Here is a 13,156-nt window from a genome sequence, read left to right as displayed (position 1 = left end):
AAAAAAAACTTCGATAATGGAGCGGAAGAGATTGGAATCAGGGAGGATGGCTGAGAAGATACAAGGAATATCAATGATAAAGATAGCTGAAATATTAAGGAAAAACCCTTGAATGCGGAGACTGACATACATGAGCTACCGCACATATAGAAAATGCAACAGAAGTAAAACAAAAAGATAGAGGAACACCATATGGAATCATGAAAACTGAAAACGCATAATTGAAAGTTACCCTCCTTCCTTAAAAAAAAAAAAAAAAAAAAAATCTAATGTGGACATCAACTGGTACCTCACCAATTAGTTGTGAAGAATTAGGAGGATGGAAAGACCGAAGAGAAAAAACACTAATCAGACCTCTACTGAATGAGTGCAAAGAGGACAGGGACCTTGAAGAGGCTTATTGTCATCTAATTTCCAGTGAATACCGTTGCGAGAATTCAAAGGTAAATGGCTGTTGCCATAACACAAATTCATTTGCAAACGTGGAGAGTACTTGAAAGAGGTGGAGAGTACTTGGAATCTAGAGAGACTTGTTGTCACCTAGACTCCAGGGAACATCGCAAGTTGTTGACAGAAAAATCTTTGATAGCCTGTGTGAGAACTAGTGAGTAAAACTAATAATAAAGTAATTTTTTTATGATTTTGGTTATAATATTCCACCTGTTTTAGACAGGTGTGTTTCAGCTCATAAATCTAAAATGTAACACAAAGAAAAATATAAGCACAGTCTGGAAATGCAAGTTCCTTCTCAGACTATGGCAATAATATTACTCATTTCTTTGTTGTTGTTCTTTATTATTATAATTATCAATTAGTAGGTTGGATATAGATAAATACAAAAATAATAGGATGTTGAGACTTAGTAGCATTAATAATCTTCATATTAGTAAAGTGAAAGAGTTTAGTTAACATGTTTCATTTGAGATAAAATAAGAAGAAAAAATGAGTACAGTCTATTCATCCTCTCCAATTATATACGACACAAGATCACATGTTGACACACCGGTTCTAATCAGATCACTGAAGTTAAGCAACATTGAGCCTGGCCAGTACCAGGTGGGTGATCATTTGGGAAGGCAAGGCGCTGCATATATCATGAGGTAAAATACCAGGTTGAGAAACTGGCATGGTCTATCCTTCTCTCAAGGGTAAATGGGACTCTCTTAAGCCATGGTAGGCACCCTATCTAGTGATGGTGTCATGATAAAAATAGCCTTGATAGCCCTGACGAAACATCAAATATTCAGCTACCAACAAGATTTGAATTACACTACAACTTGTGTAGTGAGTTCAATCTCGGCTACGGCCGCACTGGATGGATAGTGGCATGCACAAGAGAGTTTGAATGCTACAAGAAGCATGGGAGGGAAAATTTGCGTAGTGGTTATGCCAACTCCATTTTATATTCCTTATTTACTTGCCACACCACGAGGTCAGGGTTAGACACAAGGTCAGTTTTTAATCTAGGTAAAATCTAACTTTCCAGAAAAAGGGCACTCTAGATCTGGATTTAAAAAAAAATTAAATGCCTCAGTCTAGAAGGATTTCTCAAAGACAAAAAAAGATGACAGGTCAAAATAGATACTATAATTTACTCCTAGTCCAAAAAAACAGCCAGTGATAACATTTACAAAACCATTCTTATCAGAAGAACGAGGTGGGGTGGGGGTAGACAGGAATGTATTGTTAACAAATTATTGTTTAACTTAATTATAAAGATTTGGTCGGTTACTGCCACTGATAATATGACAAATATGCAGCAGATTGATTTAACAAATAAATCAAGCAAAGGTCTCGATGTTAATAACCAAGAATTTATTAGTAGTCTCGATTTTATTATCTCAAACAATCTTTATCAATTTTGTTTTACAATCAATGCATAGATATAGGAGGTGCCGTGGATCTGACTTCAGATTGAAAACAATGGATTTGACTTGCCCCAGGCCAGAAATAGAATCAAAGAAACATTGACGCCAAAGATTGTTTCACACAAATTCATTCATTTAAAATATTTTAAAGCTTTTTTTTTTCACACTTCCTATCTGTTGTGTCTGCACAAATAATTAACAAGAACACGGAAAGTAAAGGTATAACAATAATATGTTAGGAAGAGAAGTTATATACATATTTACATGTCTTCAGAGATACTTCAGTTGGAGATATTCCGGCAGGTGGCGTGTTGCATGTCTTACTGGAGGCAGCATAGCCGTCTTGCCTATTTGGCCGTCGTTGCAGAACTCCCCTGGTATTGGTGATTGATACCTTTATATATCTCACTCACCTGCCTATGTTAATTAGTGGGCGTCTCCACAACACTACCCTTTGTAATATTTGCCAATACTGACTGAGGGACTCGACAAAAGTCTACCGGACAAAACCTAATTAGACAAAAGCCGAACAGTATAAAATAACTAGGTAAAAAACATTTCTTACATTCTATTTTTAATTCAATTAACAATAATGTTTGATAGTGTTTTTCTTGACAAAAATGTTTTATTTAACTTTTAAACATTTTTTTTCGGAATCTTGTAAAATAAACTACATTCTATGAATGATTATCCAGGTTCAATTTTTGTTTCGTTTATTTCACAAAAATAAAATAAATTTACAATTTTTATGTTGATATGACCTATATATTTAAGTTGTACGAACAACAATAAATATTTATCATCAGTAAGAACAATACAAAATTAAGTTTAAAAAAATATTAAAAAGAATCATTTTCGGATTCGGAAATTTGGCTTGATTTTTCTGATTCCAATATCGATTCGGGTACCCCAAAACGTTCCGATTTTTCCAATTTTCGATTCCAATTAACCACTCTTACACTAGTGAACAGACGGAATGCAGGATATGTGCTTAGTATTGCTGTATTGTTGTTACTTTTTGGTATGCATAACAAGACATTCAAAGCTCCCTGTATGTAATTCTGTGCTCCTTATATTGCTTATCCATAAACTAATTTGTTCATGCTTCAGCTGTTCAGCTGAGAAAGTTACGGCTGTACAGTACAATACTTCTTTTGCTGCATTTTGAGAGAGAAAGGTAGAATAAGATTAGTTGGTTCTATTTAACAGCCTATCAACCTCTAAAGCGTCATTTAAAGCCAGAAACTTTAAAATAAAGAAATAAAAAACTATTTGATCTTAAAAATAATTTATAGAGGATCTGATTTAGAAAAATATTTTCTCTTCGTCCTTTTGCTATTATTTTCCAAAGTAAAATTTCGCTACTTCCTTAAAAAGTTTGATTTCAAAAGTAAAATGTTGCCACTTTCTTGGAAAAATGTTGTTTTCCAAAGTAAAATGCTTGAAGTCAAGATTTAGTTTTGCAAACAGATAAAAACGAACTTTAATGTACAGTGCATTTGAGTAAGGAAGTCAATATCTGATTTACTAGCCCCAAGGATTAAATAAGAAGATCCTTCTTGTCCACCCTTCCCAAAGTGCAGGAGAATTAATTGAATAAATTGGGCATGATATAAGATGTCATCGGTAAGACTATGCCAACTGCAATAAAGAATCCTATTCCTTCCAACTGAACTTTACAGGCAGGCCAAGTGAGGCACACAAACGGAATGACAATTCCAATTGAAACTGCTTTCAAACAGAATGACAATCTAGAAAATAGACCAAACTGCTTGCAAAGTCCAAAAGCCACCTGAGGATAAGGGTTAATGCGTTGGACAGATAGTGAGACACTGAAGGGAGTTTGTAACAATGATTCTAACTAGTAGATAAATTGATTGTTTTAGAGAACAGCTCAGCAAGAATTTGTTTACATTGGACTTGAAACCTGCACTGGCATAGTCAGCTGAAAAGCAACTCCATGGTACTGTGTTCTGCTCATTAAAATTCAGGAGAATGGGAATTTATTGACTATAGTCAAAGCTAGATGAGTTTTTGTTGTGAATGTTTTACAAAGGAAAATTAATCAATTTTAAATCTATTGTGAAAAATCAAAAGAAATAGATATATATATAAAAAAAAACATAATAGTGTATAATCAACAATTATTAAAATCGAGGGCAGAGTTAGACACAAGGTCAGTTTTTGATGTAGGGGAAACTCAATCTGCCTCATAAATGAGCACTCCAAACTAGGACCAAAATCAAAATTGCCACAGATTATCCTTCACTAACCGAGGAGAGAAAAGATTAAGCATAATATCCGAAAATATTTAAATTGAAACGAAAATAAATATTAGAGTAGAAAAAATAGAAAAGAAGGAATCAGAACAGAAAAAGAATCAGAAAAGAAAAAATTAGAAAAAAAAATCAGAAAAGAACCCATTTCAATGTAAGTAGAAAAAACTTCAAGTGGCTGAAATAGAATTTCAACTTGTTTTGGCAGAGTAAATCCTTCCAGATTGAGATATCTTTTTTTTTTTCGGTGGTGGGTAATAATCCATTGACTGTTTTGGGAAAAATGTGTTACTTTCTTTTGCATTGATATACATGTTGTAATTCAAATGAACCTCATGTCAATAGTGAAAAAACAGATTTGTTTTCAGTATGTTATTAAAAAATATAAAAACAAAACAAATAAAAAAACAAAGATGACCACTAACCACAGGCAAAATAATTAAGAACTAACAAGAAAAAAAAATTCATAACAATGCCCCCCCCCCGAAAAAAACAAAAGTGGTCCCCAAAAAACAATAAATGCAAAAAAATGTTTTTAAATTAAAAGATTTCATAAAAAAACATCTACTGAAAAAAAAAAAAATTCAACAAAATGTCATTCATTGTCTGTAGTCTGGTATCCAACTCGATATGGAAACGACCCAAACACTAACATTGCTTTCTTAGTCTCCTGCTGCAATGACAATCCAGCATCTCTTGCCTTCTCTCCTATCATTCTGTTCTTTCTACTGATTCTCCTCTCTGTAGAGATATCAAGTTTTTCACATTTTGCAAGTGCTTGCTGGACGGCATTGTCAACCACATTTGTATGCTGCTCTTCCAAAAAGACCTTGAGAGCACTTAGTTTGGTAGCAACCATGTCCATTTGGTATTTGCATGTACTACTGAGCAATGTTTACTTCTTATAAAACGCTACCCCTGAATAGCAAAAAAAGGAATCAAAGAAAAGTCACCTATCGCTGGCAACAGATTGTATGTAGCACCTCTTGTCTCATTACTTTCTTTAACATCACACAGAGCTTCAATAGCTTTCACAAACTGGTTAAACGTCTGTATCACCGGCTTCACTGCATCAACACTCCAGCAAGTTGTGGACAATCTCTTCATTGTAAGACTTGCATACTTTACTAACACATCCCAGCAATTGGTCGCCAGACTTCCAAAAAATGTTACACAAGAGAGATTGTTAAAAACGAAAGTTTCCCACAAAAGTTCTAAGAATGATTAGAACAAAGTACAAAAATGGCTCTTGGATTACTGTCCTTGACCTTTTTTTTTTTTTGGCACACCACAGTAAAATCATTAAAAACTTATTCCGAGAGGTAGAAGAGTGACTTATCTTGCCTTTGTTAACACTTATTTATTATATGTTTTTGGACCACTTTTTCGTACCTATGTGTATTGTAAAACAAACCCATAATTAATTTTCAATTCATGAAACACATTTTGACTGTCTTTAAAATAGTTTAAAAATATACATTTACATTTTCATATTGGAAAATTTACACTGTCTTTTGAGTGTTTTGTCAGTAGCTGAGAAACGTGAAAACTTTAAAACTTTTAAATTACATAATATATGATAAATACATTCTATTTCCGACTATTTTCGCACCTTACCCTGACTGAAAAAAAAAAATGGGGGTGGGGGATTTGTCACCCCTCTTTGGCTGTCACCCAGGGCGGACCGCTCCACCTCTGCCTCCTCTCCTTTAGCTACGCCACTGTCCGTGACACTGTTGAATTTCCGTTTTCTTTTTTAAAATCTACTGAAAGCTCACAATAATTTTAGGATTACAAAACAAAACGTGATTGTTACTTACTTGAAGATATTGTTCAAACTGTTCTTTCTTACTTTCCATAAAATCTTGGTTCTTCGTACCAAAAGATTTCTTTGGTGGCAGCTGGCAGGCAGAGAAACCGCCTGGAATGCATAAGACACATAAACAACTGAAGAATCAAAGACCTGATAGAATACTTTATTAAAATAAAAGTTTTGTCAGTGGGTAATCCATAAATAATTGTCAGAATAGAAGGGGGATGGTAAATTTACACTCAACACTGAAATGCTGGAATACTGGCTTTTGTGAAGAAATTCTTGCAAAACACCAAACATCACATCCGGACATGAATGCAAAACTTCTTACTTGGCATTAGCACAAACCAAAACTTCATTTGTATTATATGTCGAAACTATGAACATGAACAGATATCATTTGAGAGCATAAACAATAATACCAAAATTATTTTATCAGCACAATTAGCCACCAGTTAATTTATTGGCGATTTTTAAAAAGATGTTGTGTTGTGTGCTATTCACCCAGAAGCGAATTTTCACGATGTATAATGAAAATGCAGGTTTTGAACAAGTGAAACATCCTTCCAAATATTTTGTGATAAATGGAAATTAATCCTAATGGAAACAATAATTATCTGATTAAACCAATATTGGACAAAATCTCATTATTTATTGAAAAAAGAAAACGTACAAAAATGATACAGAAGATCAACTTCATTCATACAGGATTCCTTTTAACAGTTAGTAAATTGAATCTTTGTAATATGATTCATAACACAGTAAAGATGAAGTTAGAGATCTTTTTTAATAGGAAATCCCTAGAAAACCTCGATTTTGGACCATGTAAAACAGCTGGAAACAATTTGATAATAAGGCATGTATTTTCTTTAGTAAAGTTTTTAAATAGTTTTTTTTTGTGAAAGATTACTTAACTATATTGATGAGTGGTTCTTTTCTTTTAATTCACATAAACCCAAAAATGTACATTATGTTAAACGATATCAACATATAAAAATAAAACTAATCGTAGATTATTATGAAATATCCATCCTAAAATGTCATTAGATGATATATATATATATAAAAGGCAAATGCAACGTGTGCTTTTTGTATGTCTCGCAAAGGCTTTATTCGACGCGATTCTCGGGGGAGGGTACTATTACTTAGAAGTGTTTATATACTCCCTAGATAATAATATCTAGGATTTGGGAGCGTCACGTCTAGATTTATTTACATCGACTTTTATAAAAATTGCGCTATTTTGCTGTGTCGTCTGTTTGTCCTGCTTTTTAGTATAAATAAAGTGAAACTAAATTCAAACGGTGCGTGTTCTCGGCTTTTGCGCCGAAACCTCCAGAAAGCAATCAGCTTTTGATCAATGCGGTGGAAACCTCATATCAGACAATTGCTTTCATATGGACACCCCTATTTTTTTATGGGGAGCTGGTTTTCAACCCAACGTCTTGGGGAAACTAAACCAAAACAAACTTGACTGCGGAATTGATATTTGACCTAATTCACTTTTTAGTTAATTCATCACTTTTTTTTTTTTCGCTTTCGCCTCAAGGATTCGAGTTCGAACGTCCCCCTCCCCCTCAAACTTTTTTGTTTTTTTAAACACCCGGGCACCGCTGGACTGTTTTTTTTTTGTTTTTTTTTTAGAACTTTTAACATTGTTTATTTTTATAATATTTAACCAGGGTTATTTTACCCCCCCACACACACACACACGTCTCTAAAAACCCGGGCAACGCTGGGTACCCCCGCTAGTCTATTATATAAAAGGCAAAATGTGTGTATGTGTGTGTGTGTGTGTGTGCGCTTGTATGCATGCCGAAATATTTTGACACGCGCATCGAACCGTGACAAAATCAGTATTATTTTAAAGTGCAATATCTTGGACGCCAAATATCCAAAAATTGGCCAAAAACAAATTCTTTCACTGTCAACTGGGCTGAGTTTTACAAGGAGAGGTCATTTTTTTCGTCGACATTTTTGCAAGTCATTGAAATCTCGCATCAATGACGTCACATAAAAGACATTCTTTCGACCACCCATGACGTCACAATCGCAGTGGAAGTATTGCCAAGACCGTTTGCTTTTCCCCACCTCCTTTTCCTCCTGTGTGTTATGAGTTCGAGCCTGCCTACTACTCCTAATTTTTTTTTTTTTTTTTTTTTGTGCTCGCATTTTGCTCTTTTTTTTTTTTTTTTTTGCTCAATCAACATCCTTACATACACCTTCACATACCCGGGGAAAGCCAGGTACCCAGGCTAGTATAGAGTAAAACAACGTATGATTGAATTAACGTTATGCTTTGACGGTTGATTCTGAACCAGACAAAATAATAATTAAAAACTAAATCATTAACTTCAAAAGACAAGATAATAAGCAGCCAAACACACAACAACTTTTTTTATGACCTAAGAGCGAAACACGCCATGTGAGATGAACCCCCCACATTCTGCTGACCGTATCTGCTATGGCATCTTTCACAGAAAGGAGAAATAATTACATTACAATCGGTTCAAATCATAAGACATGATTTTTATTCATATATTTTCTTCAAAATTCTCCATCTCAAAAACATTCAACATCAAAAATCCAGTCAATATTCAGGATAGCTCAAAGCAAAATGTCAACATCAGATTAGTTGACAACATGGTAGCAGCAGACACAATGGCACTAATTTGCCAACGGCTGCAGCTATGTTTTCCCATGTGATCCATCAGCTGATCCATTTTTTTTTTTTTTAAACTGATGGATATCTGATATGTAACATGATGACATCATCATTGAAATGAACAGCTTAAGGGAAATCCATTAATCATATTAAAAAATATATCAAAATACTTTGTCATTAAAGATGAACAATAAAATGTTACATTTATGTTCAGCTAGTCAATTACATGTGCAAGACTTATATTTTAACTAGTCTGGGTGCCGGCGTTGCCCGCGTGTGTCGAAGTATGTGTAAGGTGGTTGGTTGAGCAACACAAGCCCTAATAAAAAAAAAATATATTAAAAAAACTCAAAATAGCAGCAAGTACCCGTGCAAATACACACAAAAAAATTAGGAGTAATAGGCAAGCTCGAACCTATAATGCACAAGAGGAAAAGGAGGTAAAAAAAAGCAAACAGTCTTATTGATGCGCCCACTGCGCTTGTGACGTCATGCACACTTGAAATAACCTGTTTTATGCAACGTTGTTCACGCGAGGCTTGAATGACTTGCAAAAATGTAGACAAAAAAAGTGACCCCTCCTTGTAAAAAACGGCCCAGTCGATGGTGAAAGAAACATGCATACACATAAACAGACGTTCGAGATTTATATAACAGATTATCAGTATTCTATTTAAAAGGAAAAAAAGGACAAATATGTATATTTTATAAAATTCAACATGTTCAAAAATATTGATACCATGAATTAAAACTAATATTTTTTTCAAAAGTGAGCTATACAACATAGATCTTTACAAATATACATTATATAAACATATAACCTATGCCAATGCTATAACGTTTCAGAAAGCTATACGCTTCGTCAGGGCCAAAAGATAATAATCTGATAATGATTATGTACAATGTTGGGCAATGCATCCCCATGGGATTAGGTTTTTCTTAGATATTCTAGATATCTTGGACACTATCTCTACTAAAATACTTGAAACAAGAATCTCTACTTATATATAAACTAGCATGGGTGCCCGGCGTTGCCCGGGTGTTTGGAGGTGTATGCTGAGCAAAAAAAAAGGGGGTAATTTTTTAAACTTTGACCCCTATTATGACCCCTGAAAATTTATTGTTTTGGGCTCAAATCAAGTTATTAAGTTAGATCCATGTCCACGGAAGCTATATCTAAAATTTAAAGTGTGTAGACCCAAAATTGTCGGAGAAGTTTGGTAGAGTTCTCAAAGGTCAAATCGTTGAACTTTGACCCCTTAATCGCCAAATTTCTGGCTAAAAACCGATCACATAGATTTTTCCAAATCTCAGTACCCTGTATATCAAATTTCGAGTCTGTAGACTAAAAATTGACAGAGTTATTTCGTAGGGAAATGTACACAGACACACACACACACACACACGCACACACACACTTTCACTTTTATAGATATATAGATTTAAAATTTGAGTCTGACAGAATGACAAAATTATATTGCAAACCGATATATTAAACAAACGAACTTCAAAGAGACAAATGAACACATAAGTAAAAACAATTTGTATTAGAAAACATTTATTATTCCACGTCTTTTTTTACAGACCTGACGACTGAGGTTCGCTCTTAATAAAAATTGTTTTTTATAGTCTTAATTTTGACTTCCTTTTTCATAAAAAACTAAAAAAAAAATCAAGAAAGAAAAGAAATTTAATTTTATTTTTTCATTAATTTCTTTCTGTGCAAAGCAATTCTTTCAAACTTACTCTGTTTCCAAAATGTTTTTATTTTATTCCCCTCCCCCTTCATTCATTTTCCTCCGCATCCTGGCAAGATTACTGTACACATAGATTCGAAAAAATAGTCAAAAACAAATATATAAATAAATGTTATCAAAGGCAAGATAAGTTACTTTTCTACCTAACTGGATATCTTTTTTGTGTTTTTATTCAATGTAATATATTTATTCAGCTCGAAAAACATACAGTGTTTACCGATGTGTTGGAAAATTCAAGATGGCGTCTCACACCCTCTTTAACACCGTAAGTTTGGGAAAAGGTGTTATAAATAAAAAACTATACAAAATACTATTAAAAACCCGCCGAATATATGTCAACCTATGTCACGGTAACATATATTGAGCGAGTTTTTAACAGTATTTTAACAGGGCACATCGTAAAAACTGACCCATTAATTTTCCTGAAGTAAAAACTATATAGTTTTTAAACTTTTAAAACTGTACATTCTAAAAAGAAAACTGTTCGAGTGATTTTTTTTTTTTTTTTACATGGGTGTCACCACTTATCAAGGCCCAGAGGCCACTCAAGGATAAGGGTTAATAGGTATACATTAGTCATTGTGATTTTAGCATAGTAAACAGTGGGAATTTTGTAACTTGGATTACTTGAAAAAGAAAACTGTTCGAATGATTGAAAATGAAAACAAAATAACAATGTAAATATATTGATAAGAAAAAAACAAAAACAAACGAAGTTTCCGTTTCAGGAACCCGAGTTTAATTTTATGTCGTAATCATTCAACTCGTTAGCGGTTTTATTCAGCGATTAGGGATAACCATACGACATATCTAATTACCAAAGCGATTTTAAAAAAAAATTTTTTTTTTATTAAAACTAAACCTGTTTAGTTTTAATGAACCAATTTTTTTAAAGCCAACACTTTAGTTATTTTGAGAGCGTGCAACTGCACCCGAAAGGTTAATTAGGAAACTCCAAATCCTTTTATGACTCGAAAAAAAAAAAGGGGGCTTTTTATCGGCTTAAATGATAAACTAATGTTAAATATTAGTATTTGCCATCGATTCTGAAATAAAATGAAATCCTGACATTGTGATCATTTTTGCAGGTGTTATGTGCCAAATATTGAAATAAGAATGTTTAAATTCAATTATTGTAATTTAAGTCTTTAATTTTAAAGTCGATTTTATTTATAAAATATCTTTTTAGAAATCAATCTCAAAAACAATCTGAACAATAAATCTCTTTTGTTATGGCTAAGTTTTTGTCAAGGGTAGAAATTATAATAGACAAGTATTCATCCATGATGACATTTTACCGATTTCCTGGTTTACAGGTTTTCTTGCTAAATTTCTTCGAAAGAATTGACATAAACAATACTTCAACTAAATACGTATATTTCATGCAATAATGACTTTTATTTCTTCTGACTTTTCCTAAACTAAACATAAAACATCGGTTAGGGTTAGTTTAACATTCTGTAAAAGTACCTTCCGTTTTTTTTTTTTTTTTTTTTTTTTTGTACTTCTGCAGAGAAGGTAAAAAACCGATAAAAACTGGATATATTTTTCGTGTTTTTATTCAATTTAACATGTTTATTCAGCTCGAAAAGAATACAGTGTTTACCGATGTGTTGGAAAATTCAAGATGGCGTCTCACACATTCTTTAACACCGTAAGTTTAGGAAAAGGTGTTATAAATAAAAAACTATACAAAATACTATTAAAAACCCGCCGAATATATGTCAACCTATGTCACGGTAACATATATTGAGCGAGTTTTTAACAGTATTTTAACCGGTTTTTTATTTATTACACCTTTTTCCAAACTTACCGTGTTAAAGAGAGAATCGGCCGCCATCTTGAATTTTCCAATACATCGGTAAACACTGTATGCTTTTCGAGCTGAATAAACATGTTAAATTGAATAAAAACACGAAAAATTTGCCTTTGATAACATTTATTTGTTATATATTTGTTTTTTGGCAACTTATTCGAATCTATGTGTACAGTAATACAAACCCGAAATGAATTTAAGACCACGAGTGAAATGAGAAAAAGAAGTCAGCGGGTTTGGTTGCCATAACAACGTGACGGTAGTGAACGTGCGTGTGTGCGTGTGTGCGCGTATTTCGTGTAGTTTAGTTTCGTATAATAGTTTCGTATTTTTTTAATTTGTAAATAACAAGTTATTAAAAAATTAAACCCTTCCAAGATGGACAATAAATAAAGCCATAATATTTTATGGTAAAGGTAAGAGCGTAGAAACGATTGTTTTTTAGGAGATGTGATTATTGGATTAACCAATCAGAAATCGTCTGTGGCATACACACATCTCTGTTTTTATAGATATATAGATAGATAGAAGATAGATATAGATATAGATAGATAGAAGATAGAAGATAGATTAAATGTTAAATAGATTTTGTAAATAATACAGTTGAAATGATTAGAATATTTCCAATATGTAATAAGGTCGAGGTAATTAGTTAAAGAGATTTAATATAATGTGATATGCAAATGAGCATAAGTCATTCGATATGGGGGTGGCTTGTAGAATAGTATATCAAGAAATTAGGCAAAGATTCTTATATCTCCTATAACAGAAACATCCTAAAATGGGTTCTAATGTTTCTCTACCAGGAGAGATCTACCCTCTTACCTCCTTTATATTTCGTTGATGGTGGAGAGCTGTACACACAGACATAAACACACGAACCCTATTACTTTATAAAAATATAGAAGACACTTTGTCATTGTGTATGTGAGTTCATTCTTAATGGACTCCGAAACGGCTG

General features: G+C 33.1%; 1 protein-coding gene across 6 annotated transcripts in view; it reads right to left on the bottom strand.

Moving 5' to 3' along the window:
* LOC145293786 (sorting nexin-14-like) overlaps nt 1-13,156 on the bottom strand; it is a 1,078,299-nt gene that overhangs the window by 404,316 nt on the left and 660,827 nt on the right. For all 6 annotated transcript variants that reach the window (XM_080140331.1, XM_080140332.1, XM_080140333.1 and 3 more), the window contains one exon: nt 5,965-6,065. In XM_080140331.1, coding sequence (XP_079996457.1) covers nt 5,965-6,065 — 101 coding nt within the window. The remainder of the gene's footprint in view (nt 1-5,964; nt 6,066-13,156) is intronic.

The sequence above is a fragment of the Euprymna scolopes genome, chromosome 15, assembly GCF_053919585.1.
Source record: "Euprymna scolopes isolate OS-2025 chromosome 15, ASM5391958v1, whole genome shotgun sequence".
Classification (NCBI taxonomy): domain Eukaryota; kingdom Metazoa; phylum Mollusca; class Cephalopoda; order Sepiida; family Sepiolidae; genus Euprymna; species Euprymna scolopes.
This window is presented reverse-complemented; position numbering and strand designations above follow the sequence as displayed.